Source organism: Opisthorchis viverrini, assembly GCF_000715545.1.
Source record: "Opisthorchis viverrini unplaced genomic scaffold opera_v5_38, whole genome shotgun sequence".
Taxonomy (NCBI): Eukaryota; Metazoa; Platyhelminthes; class Trematoda; order Opisthorchiida; family Opisthorchiidae; genus Opisthorchis; species Opisthorchis viverrini.
In genome coordinates, this window is record NW_008751695.1 from 1,040,985 (window position 1) to 1,055,514 (window position 14,530).

Consider the following 14,530-nt stretch of genomic DNA (forward strand, 5'->3'; position numbering starts at 1 on the left):
TATATATATATATATATATATATATATGTATCAAAGGCCTTGTATCCAAACTCATCCAGCTGTAGTTACCTGCCTGAGTGCTCTTGCTACCTGTGATTGCCCCTAGCCCTTCAATACATTGAAGAGCCTGAATGCTTATCTAGTAAACACATTTTATGTTGGCAAAGCTAACCGTTTTAAGAGAAAAATGTACCGGGCTACCAGAATTACAGTAACGTTATTCCGAAGATATTTCGTGAAGACCGGGGATTAGGGATGCAAATTTGGATTTGAACAGCGCCGCCCAAAAAGCAACACAAAGGGTTTATCATCAGAATTGGAACTGTGTCCTCTGGCCTCTTTATTGGTAACAGTGTAGAACGCCTGTGGAAGCTACCACGACTGACCCTGGACGTTAGCGCAAGACTGTTGCGAAGAATCAGCGTACTTACATACGGCGTGCCCCAATATCTCCCAAGGCAGTATCCCAGTATCCCAAGGCAGCTACCCTCATCACTGACACAGACTCCCAATCATTGAAACAGATGCTGACAGCATAGCTATTGTGGCCTCTCGAAAGAAAATTTTAAAGTACTGGAGAAGCCTGAGTAAATGATTGCTGCTAAAAACCACAAACACTGCAGAATTAATGAAAAAAGGAAACACTGTTTTCCAGCCAGAAGTTTCTCACCGTTTCTCGTAAGAGGAACTGCGAAAACGAATCTTGTTTTTCGTCGTTTTTACGTTTACACATCAGTTTTACTTGTTTGTCCATCGCGTTGCACAGCTGACGAGTGACGTCAAGTGTGGCTAATTCACAAATCTCTAAATCATCCTGGAATTACCGGTGGGTAAATTCTGTTAGCTCACGCAATCTACCATTAATTGCCGATAAAATCCGAGAAGTTACTACTATCTGTGGGACCCGTGTGGAGCTCGAGCCATGGTTTTTATCCAGTCTACATTCCACCTACAAACCCTACTCAACCATTTGAAAAACCCAGTGCCAACCTTGAAGAATCACCATCACCAGGTGAAGGTAACAGCTGCCTACTGACTGCAAGTGATTATTCCACTAACTGCTTCATCTTGCGCAAGGAATAGCTCAGAGGTTAGAACGCGAATTAACTGACTGGAAGTCCCTCTGCATCTCGACAGTTTCCGTCTAGGCTTGGGCAACCTGGCAGTATATCAGCCATCGTGCTTTCTTCGAGTGGCATGGCGGCTAGGCACCTGAAGGGCGCTACAGCTAAGGGATTATTATTATTACCATTATTATTTAATCTTACTTGCCCAGACACCATATTGCCCGTTGCAATCAACTGCATTTTGACTTTGCATACCACACATATCACAGAAGCTGAGAAATTTCCCGCATTCAAAAATCATTACAATTGGCCGAGCAACTACTTATGACTATCAAGACAATGGCATCATCATCATCATCGACAGTATGACATCAGTGTTCAACACCGATGCCTCACTGCCAAACTGAATGATTAAATCAACGTTTCTAAATGAAGGTGGCGGGTGAAGAATCGAAGCTTGACTGGAGAAAAGGCGGTAGGGAGCGAAAGAAACGTGCTTACTTGTGATCAAACGGCATTCATGTCTGAGTGATATGTATGCTAATGAAAACCATGTGTGCGTTTCTTGCGCTACTACATTGGCTAATCCAAAGAAACATCTGTGCAGGTGCTGTGGTTACTAACCTACCGTTCTCGTAGGTTGGTGATTTACACCAAAACACTCGCCTTACTCTGAGCTCTGGGAGACTTCTGACATGCACACTTATGTTTCGATGTTTCTGGAATTCATAATATTCATAACCAAATTAACGACGAGGGGTTCCGCATCCCTACAACTAAGAAAAATGCTGACTCTGTGGTGCGGAATACTTGAGTAGGAATTCGCGTCTTTTCTAGTTGACCAAGATTAGTCTGTGGTTGCAGAATGATGGCGTATTTGGACGTAACCTTTGAATGACTTCCGGTCAGGAGACCACAGAGCAAATCGTGCCTGGCGAATCGTTGATGTTTGCTCTTGAAACAAGTAGCCTACCAAAAGAGAGGCTTCTAAACGAGGGTAGTAAGGTACAAGCATTATTTCATTACAGTTTTGGCCTTACTCTCCATGTAATACATAAAGAAGCGATCCTGCCTATGTAGGTAAGGATGAAGGGATGAACCAAGAGGCTTGACCGCCAGACCAAATGGTACGATAAGACGTGTTTCAGCGTCTATACTGAAATCGTCAGGATGCAAATCCTTGGCTAACTACCCACTGACTTCTTCGGGCGAATAGTGAATAGTCATGGTTTTAATAAATATAAAAAGCCAATGACCCTAGCAAACTACAGGCTTAGAACTTTATCCCATAGTTGTGGTAAAGGAACCGTTGTCCACGGGGCCCACCATGATTGCTGACAGTTGCCAGGTGCGCATAGAAGGCCAAACCATCTTCGGTCAACAGCTCTCAGCTGTAAACCACACATGTCCCCTGGGTTGCAGAGCTGACAGGAGTGGCTAATTCATGAAGTCTATCGGTGAACATTTACGTTGTTTTATCTGAAAAGCCCGAGTTTCCAGGCCAAAACGTACCAGTGCAACTACAGAGATACAGTGGTTTATGCGTTCCCTAAGCTTTAATGAAAATCGTTTATCAAACTCTAAACGAATATTGCTCCCTATAATGCGTGGATTAAGCATTGCAGTGGGGAGTGCACAGAGGCTGTCTCGTACCACATACAAAAAGGGACCCTAAATGGTTGTCAATAAGATCGTCAAGGATAATATCACGAATTTAGTGCATGGCAATAACTGAAGTAGCTGCATATTTCCTACAACATGTTGGATGGCCATCTGCTTCCTTACTCACGTATTTCACTTGACCTGCTCACCTAGAGTCGTGGTCTGAGTTTAGATTATCGTTCGGTCCCTAAAATACCAATATACTCTCTTCCTGTCGTTTATTCCCATGAGTCTGTTCGCATTAGAGCTTGCTAGGAGATCTCAAATGTCCCCCTAATAACTAGTGGACTTGACTAGGGTTGTACATTCACGCTTTTTTGCTCAGCTTATTCTTTGGCACCGTTATGAAATTCATTACGCAATGCACCGCGAATCTGAATAAACCCCATCTGGATAAACACGTTCAGACTTAGATTGTGTTCTCTGGTATCACGCTGAATCCCTAACTCCAAAGTTTGGTAACATCGTTGGGCGACAATTCGGAAGAACTTCAACGAACTAAAGATGCTACCTGACATCTGAATGATTGTATACCAAGTGTTTTCCTCCTGTAGTAACGTTTCTACATGGCCTGTTAGCATAGTCGGTTAACATCACCACCATCATCATCAAAGACAGCAGATTTAATGCTGATACTGATGCATCACTGCCTTACAACCATGAAGTTCGTCTAATTATAGTTGAAGCCTTCGACTGAAAAGAAGAGAAAAAAGAATGGGTGAGGACAGAGACCTGGTGCTGTCCTATATCAAGTATTCTTAGGTCATACACCTCCATGCGCCCAACTAATCTGGAGAAAATGACACTAGGAACGACACGTACATCGATTAGTCGACATTTCTTACAAAGTCTCCAGCCAATCGCAGGCGGGGTCACGGGGATTCCATCCTGGAAGGCGCACAACACAAAAAACCAAGCTCTTCGTTATTTCTTTCACACCCTTCTGATAAGTCGCAAGTTGCCCATCCCACGTTTGTGCTATTCTGAAGGAGACACGGAGAACAGCACTCATTTCGATTGACGGTGTTTCTGCATGCGTAGCCCATGAGTAAGCCACCCCGTTTGATGGTGCTGGATGTACCCCGCAAATGAAATACCTGCTTTGCAGCCAAATACCCGTTCCCTAATCACCTCGTTGCTAACCCAAATCCACTGACCAGAGGTATCAGTGGTCAAAAAACCGAGGACGCTTAACATCATCTGTCCTCAGAGGCCATGTCTCGAACCCACCCAAAACCCTTATTGTAGCCTGGTATACGCAACCTTTAACGCCCCGTGATATGCCGTTTGACGCCAAAAGTGACTCAAATTAGCAAACGTGATTCGAGCCTTTGAAATCCTTCCACTGACTTCATCAAACACACTTCTGTCAGAGCTAATACAACTACAGAGTTATGTGGAATTATCCACAACCTCCAGTCATTCTCTTTGAATTGTTACGGATATGGTCAGAGACTGTACGCTCTGAAGCACGAAGCACTTTACAGGTGCTAGGCGCATATCGAAAGATGGTATGACGGTGGCAAGTCTATTCAGCAGCGTTTGTGCTCCACCCTGGTCGTCAAAAAGGATGGCGATGTCGTCTGTGTACTCGAGATGGACAACATTCTCATCAGCGACAACTTGAATTGCGGGGTTTTGAAGACCTCCCAGCTTCCGTCTCATTATTTCATCAATGACGAAGTTAAACAAGAATGGAGAGTGGAAATCCTTTTCGAACGCCAATTTTGTAGGGCAGAGAGCTCACCATACACCCGCACATGCTCAGAGGTATGTGAATATAGAGAACGGATTATGTTCACAAGCTACTTGGGAATACCCTGTTGAGCAAGCGTCCACAAAGCTTCCCGGTGGTCTGCACGGCACTCAGTTTCACCTGGAGTCGGATGATGCATCGGGTGGAGTTCTGGTTGTGGTCAGGGGTAATCGTTCATCGGGCCTCCAGCAAAGATACAGAACTATCTGAGATCCAATGTTTGGATGAGGTTGGCTGGGTTGTATCGCAAACCCAAGTTTCGGCTCTGAGTAGTGCTTTGGATGTTTGCCCAGTGATCGTTTATATCCACATCGAACAGCCACCAAGCGTTCGAGGAGCCGGTTCTGATACTTTCGTTCGATTTATGGGTCCATAAACTTCTCAGCGGCTGAGCAAGGTGTGCGTATTTTACGTAGACCTGAAAAGCACAATGAAAACCAGCAGCGGACAAGTGCATGGTAGGAGTCTACGTTGGTATTCTAGAAGCAGCGTAAGACAGTGATCGACCTTCGCCACCGGTAACTGACAGAGATGTGGTCGATTTTGATTCGTGGCTAGTTTGTTGGTGGCACCACGCCGGCAAGCGATTTCCGCTGTTCCAGAAGTTGGTACTGCGAAGGAACGGTCTATAATCGGCACACATCTGAAGCAGGCGATCTTCATTGTCCGTGCGTCTCGTGTCCAGTTCAGGATAACCAAGCCAACTGGGCCTCAGCAGCGCTAAGTCCACCTACCTGGTCGTTCATGTCACCAGCAACGACAACGATATCTGAGATTTTAGCCCGTTTAAAAACGGCACTCAGACTCAGATAAACTGCTTTGGCAGATTCAGATCTACAGTCAGTTGGGGCAAGTAGAAACAACAAACAGGGTGCGATGGACCTCATTTCTCGGGATCCTCTCACAGACGTTGCCAAACGGACCGCACAGAGGCGTCTGTCAACTGGTATTTAATCAGGTGGAGATGCTTCCACTGGGTCGTTTAATACAACACCAACCCCACTATATCCAGTTGTAGCGGCCGCTGAACCACCAGAGGTGCGCAGCCGGGCAGAGAGCAAGGGGACAGTCAGTTCAATCATAGTATTTGCGTCTTGTATCCTTCTTTTTTACAGATACCATACATCAGTGCAGAGAGAATCCGGTGTGCAAGCAAGAGCCACCTGTTGTCCTGCTTGCTTCAGTGTGCGAACATTAAAGGCAGCTAAGTAGATCGGCTTTCGGTTTTGAAATCAGACTTCGAAGTGTTTAGAGCTGTCACTGAAGTCGGACACATAGAGGCTGCAGCTGAGTCTTATACACGGCGAGCAAGGCGGTCAGTCCTGGTGCGGGGACCTTGGAAAAGAGTATTCAGATTTGGGTGGGGCAGGGTATAAGATGAAAGACGTTAAAGTATAAGGGAAGCGTCAGCGGTAGGATGTTTTCGCTTACCCGTCTTGCTGTATGCAGCAATTAGGGCGACCCGGCTGGTGACACCACGCGACGGCCGATGTGGCATGAGGTTTTTGTCAGCTGCAGGTATCAAGGTTTTAAGTGAAATGGAATATTGCCAGGGCACCTAGACCTAGACAGGAGGACAATTATGGTCCTGAACCAAAGCCTCTGGCTCAAAATCCTAGCGGAAATGAAGCGGTGTTCGGTGGGAAGTGCAAATGCATTTCAAGTTTTATAGAACAAGTTGTCGCGCATGTTCTAACTGTCAACACAGGGGGCCGGGAGACTGTGTTGATCAGACCATTGACCAACCTGGTATGAGACTGTGGGCGTCGCTCGTACATTACCTCGTATAGCTTAATGGGTAACGTAGGTACACAAACCATGACACCACAGTAAGGTGCAGTCTCTTCATGACGGCTAACACAAGCTACTGTATTTAAATACCCGGATGCAACCAGCTTACCTAACAAACAAGTGAGAGAAGTTCATCGTCTGATTGATAGCTTTACATGCTTTCACACAGGTAAGCAAGGTAAGACGGAAAAGAGCTGAATATAGTCTGCATGCAAGACACCGGGTCTTCAACACAACAGCATCTATACCGAAAGTCACGGACAAAAATGTCGTACCCTCGATCATGCCAAGGATGTACCCCTCTCCTCGGTAACTGAAAACATGGCTCACTACCAAAAAAGATTACATGCATCAACTTGGTTTTCACGCAAGCTCTGTTACAGGAACAAGCAGTGGGTCAAAACCGTCGTGGACATGGCAACCGACCATTGTCCGCAGGCAGCTCGTGTCTGATGCATCTCAGAAACAGCCTCAACCTTACTGAGAGGACAGTGGACATTTCCAGTGTCACTTTTCTCCACGTTCTTCAGAGTCACACAAGCGGTGAACAATCCGCTTAATAACTAACAGACTCGCAAGTTCGGAAGGCAAATGAATTCATCGGAACCACTTTCTGGGCTGCCGTTCAAACACAGCAAGTAAGTACTCACTGGAATGGGAATACCAAATATTTCTAATGTTTGTGGTACAGTCTACGGCACGGAACACCAAGTTTTGACTACGCAGGGGATATCAGAGTGGCATCCCAAACACACTTCAACCCGGTGGGATATCGGGCGAGAAGTGAGAACGGTTACCAACCGTTAAACCTGGCAGACGCACAAGGTAGGGAAACGGAAGGGAGATGGGAATGCCCGACGACAAGTCTAGTTTATCGGTCCCGGAAGACTGTTAGGGATTCTACTGGTTCGATGATCTCGAACAGAAAACGTCTCGGCCATTGGTCCAAACACTTTGAACAATAATTTTCCCAAACATCTTCAACCGTTGAGTCCAATTCTTAAACCGCATTAAAACCCAGCACCAAATTTAAGCACTTGTCGTTGTGTGTCTTGTCCCAAGGCCAAAAAAGACTAGCCCGCACGTTGCTCATTGCTGGGAGTTAAGTCCTCAGACCACTCGCGTCTAGCTGAGAGGCGAATCGACATAGCCTCGTTTAAAAGATGGACCCACCGGAAATCCGGCAGCCATAAGGAAATCAGCGGAGCTCCCGATCCTTAGCGACTCGTGAGTCGTGAGACATTCATTCGAAAACAATAAGTGGCACTTTGATCTGGTTTAGGCTGTATTAATCATGGTTTCACACTCCACTAGGTACTAGAACAACGCCATGCACAAGTTATTCAGTACAGTAGGATTTTCTGCTGACCGGTTTGCCTTCCTCGATACGCTTATGCCGCAAGAAACGTTCCAAGAGTTAAGGAATATAGGAAACTATTAGTGCCCACAGGTTTGACAGTGTGTAAGAATTCGTGAATATATCACTCAAACGCGTTCCTACAAAAGGCGGTGTCCGAAAAAAAGTGTCCGGTCCCTTCATTTCCATTCAAACTTGTGGCCGATGACGCAAGAGGAACATTGAAAAGGCTTCCGAACAGTTGTGACGAAAGCACTATCCACTTTGAATACGTCGACCATATTGTCTTCGAAATTCGATGGGATGACTGGGACATTTTGGATCAACTAGTTAAAGTAATCCGGACTTGCGTGACGCACTTCGCTCATCTGTTTCACCATTATTCATGGAGACACACCAGCAATAAGTAGTGCCTCTGAACCGCCACACAACCATAAGGAAAGAAAGCCTCAGTAAATGTTGGTAAAAATGGAACGGCGCAGAGCTCCGGTGACCCAAAGTCTGAAGAAGCCCAAGATTCTCGGATCGGAGAAGCCCAGTTTCACTCCCGCTAAGTCACCTTGCATGACAGCCCTTTAGCTTAAGCGAAGCTCGATCCTGTCGCCGAAATCGATACAAGTTGGTGAACGCTGTTAGCGCTTTCGTTTCCAGCGCATTAATTGTACAAGCACAGCTTATGCAGCTACAACGATAGATGAAACAACAACAAACTCAAGATATTGCTTCTGAAGTCTCAGGAAAGCAAAAAAGGATGAGAAATCCTGAAGTAAAACCTCGCACTTTGAGGGCGCAAAACGCACATTGAAATGAGGTACATCAGAAATTCTTTTTAATATTTTACGTGAAAGAACAATCACCAAACCAACCCAAATCCGCTATTCTCTCTCAAGACGTGGTCTCAACACCCAAAGCGTGTAGTTCATGATGACCTTAATGACAAGGTTGATTAAAAAAGGGAGAAAACAACCCTTACGATTTCCACTAGTTATGAGGAAGCTTACTACCTGTTCGTTATGTACCCTAACCCGACCCTAGGTATGGAAATACGGGGCACCACACCTCTGGCCAAGAATATTTAGAAGGCGCAATCTGTCCAAAGGTCGGAGCTCCTCTTATGTGAAGAAAAACTGCTATCGTTGATTAGCGGTATATGTGCCGCTGCTACAACGAAGTGATAGGTTATCCAAGTACCACCTAATGTAGAAGTCGACCTCTTAACTGTAACCTACACTATGCACACACCGCACACACACATCGAGACGGAAAAGATAAAACCGTATCCTTTCGCCGTCTAGCCCCAGCGGCTCAGGATGCAACTGTCGGCGTTCTCAACATATCTGTATCCAACAGGGACACCGAACACCCAGATACGACCGAAACCACCGGACATCATCCCGATAGTTCTCAAGTACCTGAACCCTCTTCGGCACCGTCCTCCGAAGACTAACCGAGTTATCTTGAAATTCTACAAACGACAGCGACGCATTCGTCCTTACATTTTGACGTAAAGGAAAGCCTGACTCACTATGTCCCCCACTATCTACTTCAGTACAGGTGTGGCTATTCAAACAACGCGGGGGTGAATGTCATGATTTGTCATTAGTCATTATTATGACTACCCTATATACTCGTAGTGAAACTGCATACATACATTAAAGCTCATCCACGCTTGTTCTTGGACAAGTAAAACGTTTACTCTCGATAACTCAAACTCTCTTCTAACTAGTCCTCGGACACATTCTAAACGTCTTAGTTATGTTCACACGGTATTACAAAAAAGACAGGCCAGGATGCTAGTCTTGCTGGATCACTAAACAATTAACGTTGACCTAAGCGGAGTCTGGAGCTTCAACACTACAGTCAAAGATTGTAAGGTTCAGTTGGCGTAACTTCTCAAGCACGCTCTAACCAAGCTAAAATTTATAATAAGTGGACCTGGAATGATCGTGAGTGAATATCCTAGTGGGAAAATCTGCTTCCTTATAGGAATAACAAACCGATTGATAAAAGCATTCCCCATACTGGATGCATACATCTGATACGTACATTTAAATTCTCACTGGTTTTATTATGTCTCCTGAATGAACAATACCCACAAGTAATGATGTGTTCATTCGTTGGAACGGTCAAACTTGGACAACGCAGACACCCGAGAGATCACCGATATTTGGGCGCAGTAAGAATCCTCAGCTACATGCTTATCAGCCTTGGCTATGACTTTTCACGCGGAAGTCTCAATCCCTGTGGTTATTCAGTGGACTCTGATTGCGACAGCTACATTTTTATAGGCTCATTGATCTCCGGACCTACATTCGAATTTGCATATGATCCACACCACATTGGCTATCGTTATGATTAATCAGTGGGCTGCGTGACTCGTACCGGCTGTAATCTGTCGACCTTCCTTAACTTACCGGCAATATCATTACTGCGAGCACGGCCATTCCGATAAGATGATTGACTACATACCTACCGATCTTTCCAACTCAGTCAGCGCGTGAGTATGTGGAATTTAGTGTGGGAGAAGTACTGTGAAAGGTTGACGGACCGGTCGATCACGTAGGTGCATACGCTACACGTCCTTCCATGTGTTGCATTTAATGGGTATTTTGGCGATTTAACGGTGCATGGGTTTCGTAAAGTAGCACGCGATACATCACTGTGATCATCCTCATAGACCACAGTACCAGTGCCACTTCACAGCCAGGCTTACATAATTGCTTTCGAAGCCTTAACCTGAGAAAAACTACGGAGGTGAACTGGATCTGGTGTTGACCTTCAAATTGGGGGGCGAGATGGCCCAAGTGGTTAGAGCGCGAATTTACTGACCGGAAGTTCCATGGTTCGAATCCGACCTCCGCCTCTCGACTTCCCCTGTCTAGGCTTGGGCAACCTGGCAGTATCCCAACCCTCGTGCTTCCTTCGGGTGGCATAGCAGCTAGGCATCGGAAGGGTGCTACAGCTGAACACTTTCTTTCTTTCTTTATTGACCTTGAAATTCAAACGTCACATCAAACAAGCTGGATATGAATTGCAGCAGGAACATCACTGATACCGGGCGGACTTGATTTCTTGCAAAACCTTTACCCAACCACACATGATTCAGTGAGAACTCCGCCGTCGAAGTTGGACGGCAACAATAACACCCTAACTCCTTGTAATCTCCTTCACACCCCCTGTTGAGACACAGGTTATGCACCTCAAGCTCCCCGTCATCCTGAGAGAAGTATACAAACCAACACTTGTCTGGATAAACGATTACTCGGCACGTGTAACACATGGCAGATGGGTCACACATTTGACGGTGCTGGATGCCTTTCGCGATGATGTATCACCTACGCAACCAAGCATCCGTCTGCTAATTAAGTCGTTGTGAATTCATCAACACAGCGATGCTACCAAGATACCAGTGGCCGAAAGCCCGACCATAGCTCAGGTCAATCACTCTTTGGGGTCAAGCCTATCAACTATACATTGCCCGTACTGTAATCTGGAACAAGCCACCTTTGAGAGCGTCACGAGTGAGACGACTTGGCAAACACAATTCGAGCCTTCGAGATATGTGGCACTTCACCGTACAGAGCTTCAATGCAGCAAATACAGTAACGATGGATTCAGAACTCCTCACAGCTCTCAATGCTTCTCTGAGAACCCTAAGAGGCATTTTCAGGCTGCACATCCTGAAGGATGGATTTGCATCTTGTAAGTACAGGCCTTGTGCCAGATGGCAGCCAGCTCATTTGTGATTGCTTATACGTTGTGTTTGTCCCAAAATAGTTAGATGATATCGTCTGCACACTCCTGATCGGCAACACTCACCTGCAACTGATTCAGCACTGGAGGTTTTAAAACCCATCAGCGTTCGCCTCATTAGTACACCAGCGCGGAAGTTGAAAAATGGAGGGTAGATATCCTGGTAGCCATTATCGTAAGGAAGCTTTCAAAGAGTTCTCCAAACACACTGATGAACCCGAAAGTTGTGAATAGTAGAGTCGGACTATATTTTGGAAACTCCGTAGCACCCATTGTTAGGCAAGCGCGAGTGGTCTGGAGAAGCAAAAGTATCCCGGAAGTTGGGAAAACAAGGGTTGTATGTGGTTTGCAGATACGGCGCCACTCTGACACCTGGTGGAGCGTTAAGATGTGGCCGATACAATCTGTCTGGTTGAAACCCTGTTTGATGCTATTGGGTTAAAGTTTAGCGAAGAATCAGCCACATCATGGTGAGTCAGATTGGTACCTCTGTGGTCACTAAATTCACTGCAAGAAACCTTTTTCGAAGATGAGTACTAGAGTCAACTTATCCTAGTTAAAAAAGATCGTTCAGCTGTAGCACCCTTTCGTTGCCTAACTGCCATGAAACCCGAAGAAAGCACGAGTGTTGGGATAATGCCAGGTTACCCACGCCTGCATGAGGGAAGTCCAGATGTGGGGGTCGGGTTCGAACCACAGGCCTTCCCACTAGTAAATGCACGCTCTAACAGCTGAGCCATCCCTGGCTTCCGGGAAGGTTTCCTCTTCCCAGATAAACAAACTGACTGAGAAATTCATCCCGAACAGTGCACGCGGATGGTCGTTGGGACCAGCAGCGTGACTGTTGGGTAAGCATGTAAACGCGGGTAGTTCTGAAGCTGAAAAGAGTTCCATAGGTGCAATCCATATTTCTGTCAAAGGCCAACACTCCAGATGGGAAATTTAGTGAGTTATTCGGGCGAATCCGTTCAAAGGTCAAAATATTCCTTCCTGAATGTCAGTCACAGTGGTCTTTGATGGTTCCACTGATGGGCCAACGAGGACGCTTTCAGCACCTTCCGCTTCTCCCAATTTTCGAACCCTCTGGATCCATTGAATAGTCTGGTCTCCACCGACATTCACTGTCACCTGGCGTCGGATGACACGTTGCGTCTGCAACCGAGGGGAAGCCTCTATTGGGTTTCCAGAAAAGTCGCGGTCCCACCAGAGATCTGATGCTTGTTTAACCGGCTTGTACCGCAGGTGGTAGTTCCAACTACCTTGTTCGTGGGCGTTCACGCCCGACATAGGGTCAGTAGACAAGCGTTGGAGTCGGTTCTGATAAATTTATCTGAACTACGGGTCCAATAGATTTTTAAAGGCCAAGTAAAAAGGGCAATAAAAAACAGCTACGGACATGTTGGTGACAGAAAAGCAGACATGTACTTCAGGAGAGGCACACTACGATCAATTCTCATCATCGATGCAAGATGGGCTTGACGCTGCTTCGTTGGCTGGCACCATATGGTTGAAAGACTTTTTATGTTTTAGAGATCCGTACAATTGTTCGAATTGTAACCAGCAATGAAAACTGTAGACATCGCCAGAGCATTCTTTTTTTACACGCACAACCGACTGGAATAACCTTCACGCGTTAGATTCCCCTGCTATGTAGTATGAAAAGCCTTCAGGTGGAAGGCAATGGCAACTGAGAGGTTTGTGGTGAGAACGGTCATTAAATGTAGTCTAGCGATTGGATACCATCATTATTTTTTGGTTGTCAATCCGGAACTCGTGCCTATACGTGCCTATCTGACCGTTTGACGATGCCCACAAAGCATAATAGGCAGTCTACAGTTGGATCTACTAGAATTATTAAAAAGGTAAATAGTTCAGCAATAATCAGCAGTGTCCGTGTTACTGAAATAAAACTGGGACTCACTCTGCGAATAGTTCCTGGTCTTCTGTAATATTCCTAGGGTTGAGGAAACTCGTGGGCGTCACTGGTGTCGAGTTATTGCCCAGATGGCATAGCAATCTGTCAAGCTCCACATTGTCGACTGATTTAACAGACCACTGTGAACCGTTACTATCCTCTGGAATCGAATCCATTGTACGCAAGCTCTTGAACTCGCTAACTCCAAGTGTGGTAGGCCTGCCCGGAGATTGCATAGTGTTAACATCGGTGTTAGTGTACTGAGTGATCACGCGCAGAGGGCGGATAGAGGCTGTCTCGTTGGCATTCAGAAATAAAGTCTCACATTCGTTATCTGGCATTAGGTTCGGAGGATCATCAAGAGGTTTGCAAGTGCATGGCAAAATAGGTCGATGTCGATGACACGGTACCCGAAGGGCGCAGCCCGGGAGTGCCAGTCACGAACCAAAATAATCGGCCAATCGAAACAAAACGCTTATGAAGGTCAGCCAGTTGGTGAGATTCATGGATTCACTGACTGATATATGGGACAGAGGCTTTCGCCCAAACTTCCGGAGACTGGTGTGTCCTTGTCGTTCAACGGCTTCTGTTCACCCGAAAGGCACAGGCGGATAAAGGGTGAAGCGTTGCTCCTAAAGTTATCAGCGCGGGGCAGTAAATTTGCCAGCGCGAGTGCTCAAATAAAATGGCGTCTAGAAATGCTTTGAACAGGCTACTAGATGCATCGTTAACAACATTCCCAAGAGGGTTGTTCCACGCGTGAACATTCCAAAACCCGAAAAGCCGTTGCCTAATAAAGTTGTGCGCCCTGTGCCTGAAAATCTCACCATGTCCCCGGCGTTAATTCGGTCATCAATGAAAAACCTGTTGGCCAAACCTTTTTCTAACACGTCGTTGGAAAGTATTAGTTCGCCTCGGAGAAGACGACCCTCCAGAGCAAATAGGCCAAGTATTGCGAGACGTGTTCCATTATCAAAGGATTTAAGACCGGCCAACATTTTCGTAGCAGCTGGTCGGATACGCTCGAGGGCTAGTCTTACTTGCGTCCTGAGTGAGCATATCAGTTGGTGCATTCAAGAAGCGGCCTAACGTAAGCCTAATAGAGTATCTGGAAGTCCAAGTGAGTAATGACGGGCAAGGTTCGCTGAATCATCCGTAGAGCGGCAAATGCCTTTTGATGAATGCCTTGATGATGCAATGAGAAAGATATTTATTGAAGGGAGCCCGGG

General features: G+C 46.0%; 1 protein-coding gene across 1 annotated transcript in view; it reads right to left on the bottom strand.

Moving 5' to 3' along the window:
- Nucleotides 1-13,738, bottom strand: part of T265_13129 (hypothetical protein) — a gene marked incomplete at both ends in the record, with an annotated part of 26,828 nt that extends 13,090 nt beyond the window's left edge. The window contains one exon of the mRNA XM_009167321.1: nt 13,308-13,738. Within this exon, the coding sequence (XP_009165585.1) occupies nt 13,308-13,738 (431 nt within the window). The remainder of the gene's footprint in view (nt 1-13,307) is intronic.
- Nucleotides 13,739-14,530: the final 792 nt, after the last annotated feature.